A 14,340-nucleotide genomic window follows, 5' to 3' on the forward strand; every position below is an offset into this window, starting at 1 on the left:
AAACCAGCAGCTTCTACGTGTTTCGCGCTCGAGTTTGCGCGCGAAACCAGCAGTTTGGTTCTTGAACACTGCAATGGAAGCCAAAGATGGCGCAAACATTCACGTCAAGGCGCGGGCGTCACAGACACTTACACGTCAGCTATCTAGGCTCACATCGGAACCTCTGGGTACAACTATACCAAAAAGGCGCAAAGTTAGCACTCAAAGATATTCATATTAAGCACCAATATGCCTGTGCACACGATGGCTGCCCTCTTTTCACGGATCGTCCTGATCCTGGATGTCCTGGTGGCGGCAACCGTGCCATCCACACTGACAGACAAACCATAGGTCGTCCCCATAGTCGACGGTCACCTCTTGACCGCGGCGCACGGCATGCGTTGTAGCGACGACCACGGTTGTGCGTCGCCCATTAGAAACCTCCACGAACTTGGCAACCGGACGGCATGAGTGGCTTACAAACCTCATTAAGCTGCTTATCTTCTCTGCGTTGATTGCCTACGCACAGGGTAACTCGGGCGTTCTGGGCGTAGTTTCATCACAAGACGGTATCCTTGGTTACGTGGGCGCTGTGAGCGCGAGACGCTCAGGTGCTCGATCTCGCCCAAGTATTGCCCCAACACTTCTCCTGGCTCGATGTTTTCAGCCGCCACCACGCCCAACACCTCTGTGCGTACGTTCTTGCCCAAGAAAACCTTCTTCGACTCGCCGAGTCCATTCCCGCACATGCCCTCGTATGGGCAGCTGTTAATATTGCAGTACAGGTGTGCAAGCGAGTTCCTGCAGAAATCGACACGACAAGGACTTGGACAATCGCACCATCCGTAATGTGGAACCGCCGGAAAGACGGTGGCCAAGGGGTTGAACTGCTCGCGGAGGTGAGCGACACTTCCCGGCCATCGTGCTGGCACGAACCCGTCGTCAGGCCGAGCGGTCTTCAGCATCGAGCATAGTTTCTCCGACGCAGTGGTAGCACACAGCTTGGCGCCACTGGACTCCGCACGCCGTTTCGAATGCGCCCTCAAGTAAGGCGCGACAGCTTCTCGACGTATACCCCGTCCACCCCGCTTGGCCTTCAGTGACTTGTTCGCGCTTGAGCGGAGAGGCGACCGTGGTGCCGTCTACAAGAGCACCGGAGACGATGTTGTCGGGCTACGAGGTGCGAATCGCACCGGAGAAGTCGGTGGCTCCGTCGACGTCTCGCTTGGAGGGCTTTTCCTGGGATTTCTTGGCTCTGGAGGGCTCCTCAATGATGTCACAGTCCCGGTGTAGCTGCATGAGAAGCTTGAGTCCTCGTAGGGGATCGTTCCTGGGATTTCTTGGCTCTGGAGGGCTCCTCAATGATGTCACAGTCCCGGTGTAGCTGCATGAGAAGCTTGAGTCCTCGTAGGGGATCGACGTAGCGTTGGGCGGCGTGTTCTCATCGCTGGAGACGTCATCAATCCACAGACGTCTCTTGTGGACGGCCGAGTACAGCGGGTTTACTATGCGTCTGAACAAAACAGTTTCAATTAATTACAAACGAGCACTAGAGTTGAAACATACACAACGAACCTCGAAGCTGTCGCTGTCTTCGCCCTTCGGACGAAAAATTCAAAGTGATTGGGGTTTTGGCGCGGCGGAAGATATATGCTTCAAGTTAAGTCCAATAAGTGCATGCAACATATACAGGAGTGATTGTAATCTTAAAATATACAAATTTCAAGATTTAAAGTTAAGATGGCTGCACGACATAACTCGCGGGGTAGGGGAATCTATTGACACGATATTTACGCCTCCGGGCCGGGTATGCGCGTATATGCCTCGACTTATCTGCTGCAGATGTTTAAGTGATAATTGGCAGGCGCCCATTGGCTCATTTGGGACGCTCACTCGATCCCGACTATTTTAATATAAAAGGCGTCCTGTTCGAATTTATTCCTGCTGAATTGACATCCGTCTTGCAAATCTGCGATCTATATGTCAACCACCCTTCATCAAGAACAGGGTTTAACGGTGGAATGTCTCGCAGACGATCACACCTGGGTAGGGAAGTACAAAGTTTATCGAGAACAAGTGACCCAATAAAGAGAAGAGATTTTTTGTAATTTGAGCTAATGTCTCCAGGCTTTTGAAGTATTGAGCTAAATCTTAACACGAAGAAAGCATGTTGGTGTCTTTGGTGTGTTTCTGGATTGTAAGATATGTGCCATTCGTGTTTTATGAGTTTTGCGAGATACGGTATATACAGGACGACCCTGCGAGATCAAGACGCCCCGCTTTTGTTTATAGTGCTTCAATCGAGATTCGTACTTAGGTTCGTAAGTATCATTTTCCTTAAACCTAAGACTCCGTTGTCCCATGCTTCCTCAACACTATAGTGTAAGCAAGTAACGGAGTAAATACCTTGTAGCACTTCGTAGTCCTTCCAATGACCAAGTTCGACATGGGCCAAGACCTTGACCGCGCGGTTTTCCCCCATCTCACTCAGATCGAGTGGGACGCTCTCCACCGCCTTGCAGCGGTGTCCGGAGCAGCCGCTGTCACGTCGCGGCTGCGCTCAGCGACACCGCGAGCAGCGCGTTGTGGCACAAGAATTCATGGAACGCGAGCTCGCCGATGCGAATCGGTGAGTGTCAACGTCCTCGCGTATCTTCACGAATGACGTCGTGAAGCTAGATACATCCACCTACTCCGGTGCCGGCGAATACCGACTTCCGCTGAATCGCTGGTTTGGAGAGTTCGACGTCGCCATCGCCTCGAGGTTCATCGAGGCGCCTTCCGCGAAGGCCCACTTCCTCCTCTTGCAGCTGGCTGGTCCAAGGAATGTGCACCTCGGCAAAGCTGGTCGTTGACCCCAACGCCTTCCTCATTCTGGATACCCACCAGAGTGACCTTCGGCTCGCGTTCGAGCCACCGCAAGATGAATCCCGAATTGGACACGACTTTTTTGTCCTTCAGTAAGGCACGATATCTATGCGCGACTACATCCAGAAGCCACGACACCTCGCGTCGGGTATCGTGTCTAAGCCCATCGATATGACCGCTCAGGCTCATGTGTTAGTGTTCGGTATTCGCGAAGGCATGGCGCGCTATTGCCTTACAAGATTGGACCCTCTACACTCGAAGAGGCATTTTCCCTCGCACTACGCGAGGACTACGTGGTTGCGGCGTCATACGCTCAGGCGCTGCCTGCTTCAGCTCGGGAATCTGCGCCAGGGCCCATGGACATCGACGCTATCGATGCGACGAGCAATCGTCAGCGTCATGTAGCGTGCCGGAACAGTGCTTGGGTCGGTCGTTCTCCCACCTACTTCCGGTGCCGGAAGATCGGTCATCGCCCGGCGGAGTGCCGCGCGCCAGCTCCAATGCTTGCGCATGTCAATGCCAAGCCCGTGAGGTCCGACCAGCCAAAATACGGCCAGGGTCAGTAGGTGCGGGGCGCCTTACTGGCTGGAATGGAGGTCCGGGTCCCCCGGTGGCAACCCAACCTCCTAGCCCTCCTGTGCTATATGCACACTTTCATGCCATCACCACGCCAAGCGGTTCAAGATTGATCATTGTCAGTCTCCATGTCGCCGCGAGCGCTCCTTGATTCAGGAGCGACCAGCAACTTTCTTCTGCGCGTCGTGTTTGTCGGTACTCCCGTCGGAGATCACTGTCCGCAAATGTAGAAGGGGGGGGGGGCTGTCAAGTCGGCCGATGGAAAATCACGCCGCGCTGCGCGTCGCGAAATTACACTTTCGTACACCTTCGACAGTTTCCGAAGCAACGACTAGTTACTCGTCATTGTGATGAATTACACGTTTGACGGCATCCTAGGTATGCCGTGATTGACGCGCTATCAACCAGAGATTGAGTGGTTGACCCGGTTGGTCACGCGTCGCAGTGATTATGACGTGAGAAAGGTGTTCACGCACCTCCTAATCGCCCAGAAGGTGTGGTCTCACGTCTCCGTCGTGGACCGTTCATCCACGACCCACGTTGTGCACAGAGTGAGCGATGGCCCTTTCGGCACGGCTTGCGCAGTGCTGTTAGCTGACGAATGGCCACGGCAACGCGGGGATGGAGACCAACAGGCGGTCGAGCAGGGGCTCCTGCAGATGTACGAGATGGCGGTCGAGCAGGGGCTCCTGCAGATGTACGAGATGGCGGTCGAGCAGGGGCTCCCGCAGACGAACGCGATGGCTGTCTAGCAGGGGCTCCCGCCAATTGAGCCGGTGGTCGAGCAGTTGGCGCTCCCGCTAAAGGGGGGGGTGACATCTCGTCCAGCGATAACGACTCATCCTCCTCGAGCTCGCTCTGGAGGCGGCGAAAACGGAAGTCGAAGCGGCGTCGGATAAATTCTCGCAGAGAGCCCGTACCAAGTGACAGCTCACTGACAGAGTCGGTCTGCGTGATGGAGTATGCGGCAGATACCATCGGTCGCCGACGAGCGCTCGAGCTTGTAAATTCACCTCGAGAGGCGCAGTCGACCACTTGACTTCCAGGTATCTCCTGGAAAAACTTCCTTCGCGGCCTCAAGGACGATGAAATCGAACAGACTACCTAATCACCGACGCTGATTCGGCGTCGATGGAAGTGAATGCAGTCAGTGACGGCGACGCTCCCTCGCGCTTAAAGAGCGCCAAACCGAAGTCGGCCCGCGAGGAGCGCTTCGCAGCGCAATCTTGGGAACCGTAAGGGAATACGGCAATCCAGTCTACGAGTCCGCCCGCGAATATGAAGATGTCTTTCCGGATAAGATCACAGCTGAGTTATAGGCGGACCGAGGAATTTGCCGCAAGATCGATCTCGTGCCCGGCTTGAAGTATTGTGTGACGCGGCAGTGACCGCTCCCGCGAAATCAGGTCCAAGCTATCAATGACTTCGTCGAGAGCCACCGCAAGGCGAATCATGTGCGCGATAGCATATCGCCGCACTCCAAGCTGACCTTCTGTGTGAAAAAAGCCACGGGTGGGTGGCGCATCGACGCGATGTCGGGTAGTGGGGCCTTTAGTGCTATCGGCTTGACCGATGAGCTCTGCCAAACCCTCATGAGGCTGAGCGACATACCGCTCACAGTGGTTAGCACTCCCAGTGGTATGCTCTGGGAGCGGCTTGTTACACCACAAGGCTTGAAGAGTGCTCCCGCCACGTTCAATCACATGGTATCCCATGTGCTGCGCCCGCTCCGTGATTTTGCACCGAGTTACTTCGACAACATCTTCGTACAAAGTCGCGCTGAGGGAGGCCTAAGCGCGCTTGAAGTCCACTTGAAGCATAGAGGCAAGTTCTCCAAGTAATGCGCGAGAACAAGCTGTATGCCAACTTGACGAAGTGCATATTCTGCGCGCCGGAGATTCCGGTGCTTGGCTGCTTTGTGAGCAAGAACGGCGTCCGCGCCGACCCCGAGAAAGTATCAGCGATATGAGCGTGGCTTACGCCACCGAATCCCACTGAATTGTGTCAGTGGCTGGGTCTTGCAAATTATTTCCACAAGCACACGAAGAATTACGACGGATTGATCCATCCACTCGCTTCGCTGCTGAAAAAAGATGTGTCGTGGTCGTGGACTTCCGCACATCAAGCCGCCTTCGACTCGGTGAAGAAGAGGCTCGCCGAGACCCTAATCCTCGCGCTCCCGGATGACTCGAAGCCTTTTCACGTCGCCGGCGACGCGAGCGATTTCTCCATCGGCTGTGCGCTGACGCAATTCGATGATGAAGGTCGAGAGCGTGGCGTAAGCTACCAGTCAAGAGAGATGACGCCGGCGGAGCGCAACTACCCTGTTCACGACAAGGCGCTCGTTGCGATGCGCTACGCTCTGATCAAGTTCAGAGTGTACTTATTGGATGAGGATACATTAGCGGTGTACACCGACCATGCATCGCTGAGGACAGCGATGAAGAGTCCTCATCATTCCCAGCGGACGGCCCGCTGCTTTCAGTCTTCTCTGAGTACACCTTCTTGGTCCATTACAAGGCCGACAAGAACAACATTCTCGTCGACGCTTTGTCACGACGTCCCGACTACGACCCACGCGGTGCATTGGGTCGACAAGCTTCGTTCGATGAAGACGATCTAGACGCGTGTGCCACGTGCAAGGCGTCAGGAGTCAACCTGACGAGCGTCTCCCCGGTAATGCCACTTCGCGACGAAATCCGAGCTGCTTATGAGCATGACTTGACGTACCCCAGTGTCCCGGAGAACCTCCGCTCTCCCAGCGCCGACACACTGGGAACCCTTTCCCGCTCTGTAAGAAACAAAATCCACCGATAGCGTCTCGAGGACGAGCTGCTGACGTACGGCATCGATGACCTCGATGCCCCACATATCTTTGTCCCGAATGACCCCCATCGGCACTCACGAATTATTCATGCGTTTCATGATGCCCCACTGGGTGCTCATCCCGGCCGCGAGAAGACGTTTGCCACTGTGTTACGCAACGTTTACTGGCCCCAATTGTATAAATGGATACGTAACTGGGTGCGCACCTGCGAGATCTGCCAGCGCGTGAAGCCTGCCTCGTCTTCGCAGGCCCCTGCGTCCTCCACCGGTGACCACTGGGGCCTGGCGCTCGGTGTCAATGGACTTCATCTTTGGGCTCCCACCTGATGCTAAAGGACGTCCAGGTGGCTTGGTATTCGTAGACTGCTTCAGCAAGATGGCCCACCTGGTTCCGCCTTGAATTCGATCACCGCGGCAGATACCGCGATGCACTTCATCGATGCGGTCTTCCGTCATCGTGGCCTTCCTGAATTCATCGTCTCCGACCGCGACCCGCGCTTCACGTCGGTCTTCTGGTCAAAGATCTTCGAGCTGCTGGGCTTGAAGCTGTTGATGTCCACAGCAGCCCATCCGGAAACGGACGGCGAGAGGGAGCGCGTAAATTGCGTCATAGAAGACGTTATTCAAAGCTACGCGACGTCGTTCGCCAGCTGGAGCTCATCTCTGCCTCTGGCCGAGTTTGCACTGAGCAACGCTGTACACGCGTCGACTGGGCTGACGCCCTTCTTCATTAAGAGGGCGCGACACCGGCGTGCTCTCTTCGCCGTGGGCCATCCCACAGCGTCGTGTGTCTCCACTCTGGGTGGGGAAAAAACTGCCGACAAGCCGTCTACTCCAGCTCCGATGTATTCGGCGCCAACAACCGGTACATACACCGGTTGCTAATGATATCTCGAGTGTATTCCCAGCTCCTACGTCGGTCAACGCAGTGCCACGTTCCGCATCGAGCCCACTTGCTCCGGCTAACGACGCGCCGAAGCATGCGGCGCGACCAATCGACTCCGCAATCGTCTCCGACTTTGTACTACAGCGCCAAGCGGTCACCCGCTAAGTTTGTGATGCACTAAAGAACGCAGTGGACAAGCAGAAGTAGAGCGCCGATAAGTCTGGCCGTAAGAACACGTCCACGTTTACATAACGCGAACGAGTGCTTCTGTCGACGGAAGGTATCCGAAACGCTGCTGTTACCAACGTCGGCGCGAGCAAACTCGCCCGCGCTTTACTGGACTCTTTACTGTAATCAAGGCCATTGGCGATGCTTACACTCTGTACATTCCTACGTCATTACGTCTGCATCCGACGTTTTACGTCGGACGACTCAAGAAATATCATCCGGCTACGATCCCAGAGTCGGCTCACTCAACTGAGCCGTAGCATGCGTTGAGCGACCTTCTCGACGGGCGCGGCGAGCCATCGATCCATCCGCACCAGGAGTCGGATCCCGAGGCTGTCTCCCCGTCTGTAAACGACCGTGATCCGACCGCCCCAGCATCTGCAACTGAGATAGGACCTCCCGGTTCGACTGACGCAGCTGCGCAATCTCCCCGGTGGTCCGGACGGTCGACTCGTGAGCCTCATTTAACCCCTGCTGGACATCCCAGTAGCGGTTAAACAAGTCTTTCGCGTTCTGGGCAACCATAACGCGAGTGTTATCGACGCGACGGCACTCCTCCTGTTGTTAACACTACCGGAGATACCCGCTGGATTGTTGAGCACATCGTTGCCCACGAAGATCCACTTCGCGCTCCCGGGCCTCATCGTGGGCGACCGGTGCTATCGGGTACGATGGCTAGGGTTTTCTCCCGACGAGGATACGTGGGAGCCTCGTGCCAATCTTCTTCGTGACGTCCCGAATCTGGTCCAGGCGTACGAGTCCAAGCTCGCTGCGAGCCACCATGTGACGCATGCCGGCTCACACGAGGAAAACGCCTCAAGTGACCACGTGAGCATGATCGAGACCGACGAATTGGACGACCACGCGAACGAGACCGAGTCTGATGCCAAGAATCTTCGCGTGCAGAGCGTCGGCGTGAGCGGGCGCGACTAGAAGAGCGTACCTTCTCGACCAACGAGCGACGATACTTTTCGATCGACCCGTGTTCTTGTTCATCGAGCGGATACTCGGCGATGTGACTTCTCCACTCCTCGACAGTCGGACGCGACCCAGTACAGTTACTGCAACCTTCAGCAGCCCTCACGTAGCAGTTGCGGCGCATGACCTCCCCTGTGCTGGGGCAGACTCGCCCACTAAGCTCCGTGCGCGAGAGCTCCTTGACGATCTCTTTGCGGTACACCAGCCAGCCGAAAGCTTTCCCCTTCTTCTTGCGTCATGTTCCAGTGCCGGATGAAACTGCAACACGACTCCTGCAACGCGCCATATATTACACCCACGACAGGCTTCTGTCGCAGCCCGCGGAAGCGCCGGAAGTGATCCTTCGTCGTGTCCACTGTGTCGTGAGATCGCGCTCCGGATACATCGTAGAGAGCCCATGACCGGAGTTGGTCGTTCATCACGCGCGCGCCGCTGCTGTCGACGACGTCGCCGTCGTCGGTGTACCCGTCCGCTGCTGATCCATCGTGTTGCTTGTCAAGTTCCCCGCAAGCTGAGCTGTGTCGCTCCTGCGCTTCACAGGAGATGTCTCCGTCTCCGTTTCGATCCGCCCGCCAATTGTCCGTTTGCCATCCTCACGCAGACTGATTTGTTCTTCGCCCACTGCTTTTGTTGCGCAAGTGCAACTTTAAGAGGGGGTAATGTAGTGGGTCCCTCCATTACATAAGTAGGTAGATTTCTTTACATGAGTAGGTGCATCGGCGTGTGCTGAATACTGTCATGCCATTGGCAGATATATGGGGAACCAGACCCTTTATTAGTCAGTTTGACGACGACGTGTATTTAAGTGGCCAGGGCTGTTGTCTTGGTCCTAAAATAAAGTCAGATATGATTTTTCTTTAAACCTAAGACTCCGTCGTCCTATTGCGAGCCCCCCAACCCTTTAGTGTAAGCAGTAAATACTTGGCCCGCTACACTTCTGGAATGCCGGACCTTAAGTATATTACAGTCCATTTCTGTTATTGATGCTGTCGATTCAACTATGGCATAAAAACTACTTTTTCATAAGAACACATAATTAAGTGAATGGATTTAGCAACGGTTTGCAAGTACAGGGCTTTGTCCATGGCTTTCGATGCGGCCTAGCATTTTTATTTTGTGCTCCACACCACGATTTGAAGACAATATTTTTAATCACAAGGCACACCCGGCCGTATAGCTACACTGGCAGGCCCAAGCATCTTGCCGCTATGAGTAGTGGTTGAAGTGTGGCGGTAGCTGTAATGTCATACGCGACACGGGACGCAGGGACAGAGGTAAACTAATGGCTTGGGAGCGATCGAGATGATGATGCCTGCAGCCGTCGTATAAATGATTTTGGTACGGGCAAGACTCGCGCCGCGGTGGAGTGCCACGGACCTATCGCGTGATACATTGACAGCTTCAACCGCAATGAGAACAAGCTGGAACAGGATGTCGATAACGACGACGAGTGATGACGACAAACAGGACGACGCGGGCCGTGGCAGACTCGGACGAGCCAAAGCCGTGAGCGAACGGCTAGCTGCCGTACCGTTCAGAGCACAGATGAAGAATCGTACGGTCTGGAAAGAACGCCCGTGTGCGGTCCTGACCACTGGATGTAGTAGTACGAGGGCTGACGACAGACCATGAGGAGCGGCACCGACTTCGCGCGGCAGACGATAGTGGTTGGAGAAGCTGAGCGGGTGAAGATGATGGGGGACGCGGACGGCGCACAAGCGCTCACTCTGGAATCTGCAGCGAAGTGGAAAGACTACGAACGCTGTGGTGGGCGACGGGGTGGCACAGACGAGTGCCAAAAGACGAACGAAAGACAAACGAAAGACGAGCGAATAACGAGAAACGAAGGCAGTGACGGACGCGTCATTGTATTAGCTGTTACTGGGCGAACAAGACGTCGACGGGTGAAGGCTCACGGCGGCGCGAGCACGAACAGCGCCACTACGGGACATCTGTGGGTCTTGGAGTGAGCGAGATTTTTTGTGTGGGACCTGGCCAGCTTGTCAACGGATTGAACGCACAGTGGTGGCGACTCGAACGACGAACGAAGAACGCGTCGGGCTGTGAGAACTACGCAGTTAGCTGCTAGGAGAAGTTCGACATAGATTAGGTGTCAATATATAGAAACGAAGGTTCCGCTACTTTGTGGTGGCCTGGACGGGTGTTTATAGAGTTCTACATACGGAACTGGACGACGACCAGCACAGCACTGTGCCGGACGACCCGCAGGCAAGCAGTCGTTACGAAGCCTTGTGACATGGTAGTCGTACAGGGATCTTCAACGAATATAAACGCTTCGTCAGCGACGCCAATGACATTAGATCTTCGGTGGCGAAGACGATGATGGTGAGGGCGGGCGTGGTCAAGCCTAGACGACATGAAAGGCTCGTTATCAAGAGCGGTGACGACTCGGACAGAGGAACGACCTCCGTAGCCACAGACGCTGCTTCACTATAAGATCCCGTCGACGCGTCGTCGTCTACTGTTGCTATCTCACGCATGCACCCCCCCCCTCCACATCAGAGCTCTTGAGCTCCCATTCTGCAGAGCCATCACCGTTTAGCAGCTCCTAGATGGCCATTGCTGTTCTGCACGAAGACTGAAAAAACAGGAGTACGAGCTGATCTATTTTGGCCTTCACGGTACTGTGAAAGTTATGGGTCCTCTGTTCATCTTGGTCATCTCCACGCCTAAATCGCAATATCTGATTTTCTATCAATTAAGGACGATAATTCTCCAATTTATGGGCCCGTTGCAGATGCTCGATTTGGGCGGTAGTAACAGGCTGATCAAACCCAATCGCTCCAAGAAATCCTACCTCAGGATCTTAAAACAGTTTTCATAGGGATGAAACGACACCATTGCTCTAGACTCGCTGCCAATTGTATTGTACACGCAGCCAAACGATGCTACCTTGAATGGCAAACTAGCATCAAATAATAAAAGCATAAACGCCTCTATTAATATAACACCCTCAAAGTTATCCTACAAGCGCCTTTTTCTAGGATATAAACAAAGAACAGAAACTAGCAAAATCGTTATTTGTCATTTCGTCGTGTCTTTAGCTCTCACTTTTGCGAGGCTGCTAGCCCCAAGATCTCGTATCTTCACGCCTGCGATAAGGACCGTAAATAATAGAACTGAAACCGACAGCCTTTCCTGCCGGGTGGTGGTGACATCTCTGCATCGACTTGCTCGGCGGCAGTGGTGTGACGTTGTTGCCCTCCTTCTGGGTGCTTTGTGACCTCATCTACATCACTGGAGTCGACGCTTGAGCGAGTATCAAACAGCGGTCGGCTCTGCAAACGTGAGCTTACTGAGCAATTGAAAGACTTCAATTTCATTTATGATCTATCACACGCCGCTACTTTATCGTTACCTCTTCTAGTTACGAAGTCTCGACACGAGTTATGACGATTAATGAAGCCTCTTCCATGGATGGAGTTAATTTTTGATAAACAAAATCCCATCCATGTTAAAAGAACAACTTTGAAGGTAAAATCCAAAGCTGTTCTAGGTGGCACCACGGCTTTGTCTCTTTGTTTGCTTACCTGGTTAATAAATTTGGCGGCGTTTTTCGTCTGAAGAATCGCCACTTCTGTATCCCTTTACAATTTAATAGACTAAACCAATTACAGGATATTTTAGAATGTAATTGGATAGAGATACCCATTGGGATTACTGGATATCAGAGAATAGAATGAAAACATTTCAATGTTACTGATACTATTTGGTGAGCTTGAAAAGTGTTTGTAAGCTTCTAGATGCTTTACGATTGGACAACTTTAACTGGTACTTCTCCAATATGACGATTGGTTTTTTTATAAGTCGCACCTAAACGAATACTCAATTTCATTGGCTTTCATTTTTATAATTATATGCAGACCACTAATTTCATGGTTGGCAGAGGCTTATACGCACTCAGTCACGTTTTGAGATACAACGTCAAACTCAGCGCCCGCTCGCCGCTGCAACCGGAATACCAAGAAGTACACGCCAGTGCCACCTTGCCGACGGAACACTACACCGCGCTTCTTTTCGTGTAAAGCCTACACTTACGGATAGCCACAAGATCAAGCGTCTTCAAGTCACGTTGACTTGCCGCTACGTTAAGTAAAATGTATACTATTTAATTTTTTCTGTTTTCTCAAATTAATAGAGATATTGTGTTTTAAGACGTTTAGGTGCCACGATGTAAAGAATGCATCACATGTACAGTATGACACCGTGCATACCAATGAAAAGTGGTTTAACGTTTATAAAGGTGCCACGAAGTATTACCTGACTGTAAATGAGTACCTTCCATATCGGTCATGTCAGAACAAAAGCTACATCGGTAAAACATGTTTTTGGCTGCAGCTGCGTGACACCGATACGATTTCCACAAAAAGCAGTACTTCGATGGTAAGATAGAAATTTGGCCTATAGCTAAAAAGGTTGAAGCCCTTCGTAGCTCTGCTGATCGACCTAAAAGTACACTTGTTACTAAGAGTGTGTCAATGACTCGGTCCCTTTAGCGGTGGTAGCAACTCCCGCGCGTTTCAAGGTATGTTGCAGTCAATGGGCGAATGCTTATGTCGGTGGTAATTGCTGCCGATGCGGTTGTATGCTTAATTTTAATCTTATAATCTTAATCTTAGTTATTATATTCGTGCGCTACAGTACATCGTCTGTTCGTGTACAAAAACGTTTTTTTTTTTTTTTGGGGGGGGGGCTGTATAATTAGAATTCTTTCATTCGTTGCATAACATTGTTACAGCCATACAGAAAACATACTGGAGGCTGCACAATTGACATGAATATAATACGTCAGCGCCACCACTGCAGTCCACGCTTTAGCATGGAAACACCTCACTAATTGTTGAGCCTTTCTGTTCAGGAATAAAACAGGGCAAAAGGGGTGATTATCAACTAAAACGGACCGTCAGGGAGCATAGAGAGAATTTCTACACCTCTGCAACCAGGTTTCATTCATTTATTTACGCGTCAAGTCGCCTCTGCTGGATTGGTTAGCTCTGCTCTCCACGCACCGCTGACAGTGTCTATTATAGTGACACTGTCAGTGACAGGCTTACAGCGATAGACAGCTGCTCTCCCTGTCAGGATTGCGAACCAACCTTTACATTGCGTCTTTTTTTTTTAGATTGCGGGACAAATCTGGCGTTTTGACATTGTTTAAATTATACGAACGAGTTCTGACTTCCCCACACTTTTTTTTAGATCTCTATTTACCAAAAAATATACTTAGTACATGATGGAGATAATGCACCTTGTCCATCATATTACAGTCCGTGTAAATTGAATATCCCTCTAATTGTGCTAATCTCGTGCACATACACATGAGCCCATTTCTAAAGATACTGCAAAACTATTATCTGTTCGAATCTCCCGCCCATTGCGCTTACTTCACAAGGTCAATAGCAGGACAGAAGAAGCAGAGAAGAGACGTCGCTAGCGCCTGTGGTGGCAAATGAAGAGCCCCCACTGCCAAATGTGTGTATTTATGGACAAGGAGGGGGGGCGGCATGCCCAGGTGAGCCGGCAGGGCATCGGAGTCTTTGCTGCGTCGATTCTAACAATTTCTATTGGCATTGGAAGGTGTGTTGGTACGCGCTGGAATGCACGAGATTGCTTAATAAAAAAAGAGAAGGCCTGGCGAATAGCAGTATTAGCGCTTAGATGTCGTCCCATTATGAAGTCGTTGCCCATGCGTGAGTGAAGGCGCGGAGGACCTGCCAGTCTTGTGATTTAGCGTTGTGTGGGAGCGTAAAGACCGCCTTGCGCATAGCGCCCTGCTGCGCTGGGAAGCAAGTTGAAGCATATATAGAAGCTGGACGTCCCTGCGGCATTCGTGCATGTGTGTGTTGGCATTTGTCGGCGTCGAAATCCGACGCCCAGAAGTAAGCCTCAAGAACTAGCTAAAACGGCGGAGCAAGAACGTCAGCAGCTACGTGGAACAAGCACACTCGCAGTCTAAACGTATTTTTGTCTGTCGTAGC

General features: G+C 52.4%; 1 protein-coding gene across 1 annotated transcript; it reads right to left on the reverse strand.

Annotated features, from left to right (window-relative positions):
* Positions 1-8,759: 8,759 nt before the first annotated feature.
* On the reverse strand, positions 8,760-11,591 carry PITG_11483 (uncharacterized protein; the record flags this gene model as incomplete). The annotated part of the gene is made up of 6 exons (XM_002901007.1): positions 8,760-8,962; positions 9,507-9,577; positions 10,258-10,282; positions 10,363-10,402; positions 10,612-10,820; positions 11,489-11,591. The coding sequence occupies 6 exons, from the start codon at positions 11,589-11,591 to the stop codon at positions 8,760-8,762; spliced, it is 651 nt and encodes a 216-aa protein (XP_002901053.1).
* Between the last annotated feature and the right edge of the window lie 2,749 nt (positions 11,592-14,340).

Source organism: Phytophthora infestans, genomic scaffold, assembly GCF_000142945.1.
Source record: "Phytophthora infestans T30-4 supercont1.23 genomic scaffold, whole genome shotgun sequence".
NCBI lineage: Eukaryota > Oomycota > Peronosporomycetes > Peronosporales > Peronosporaceae > Phytophthora > Phytophthora infestans.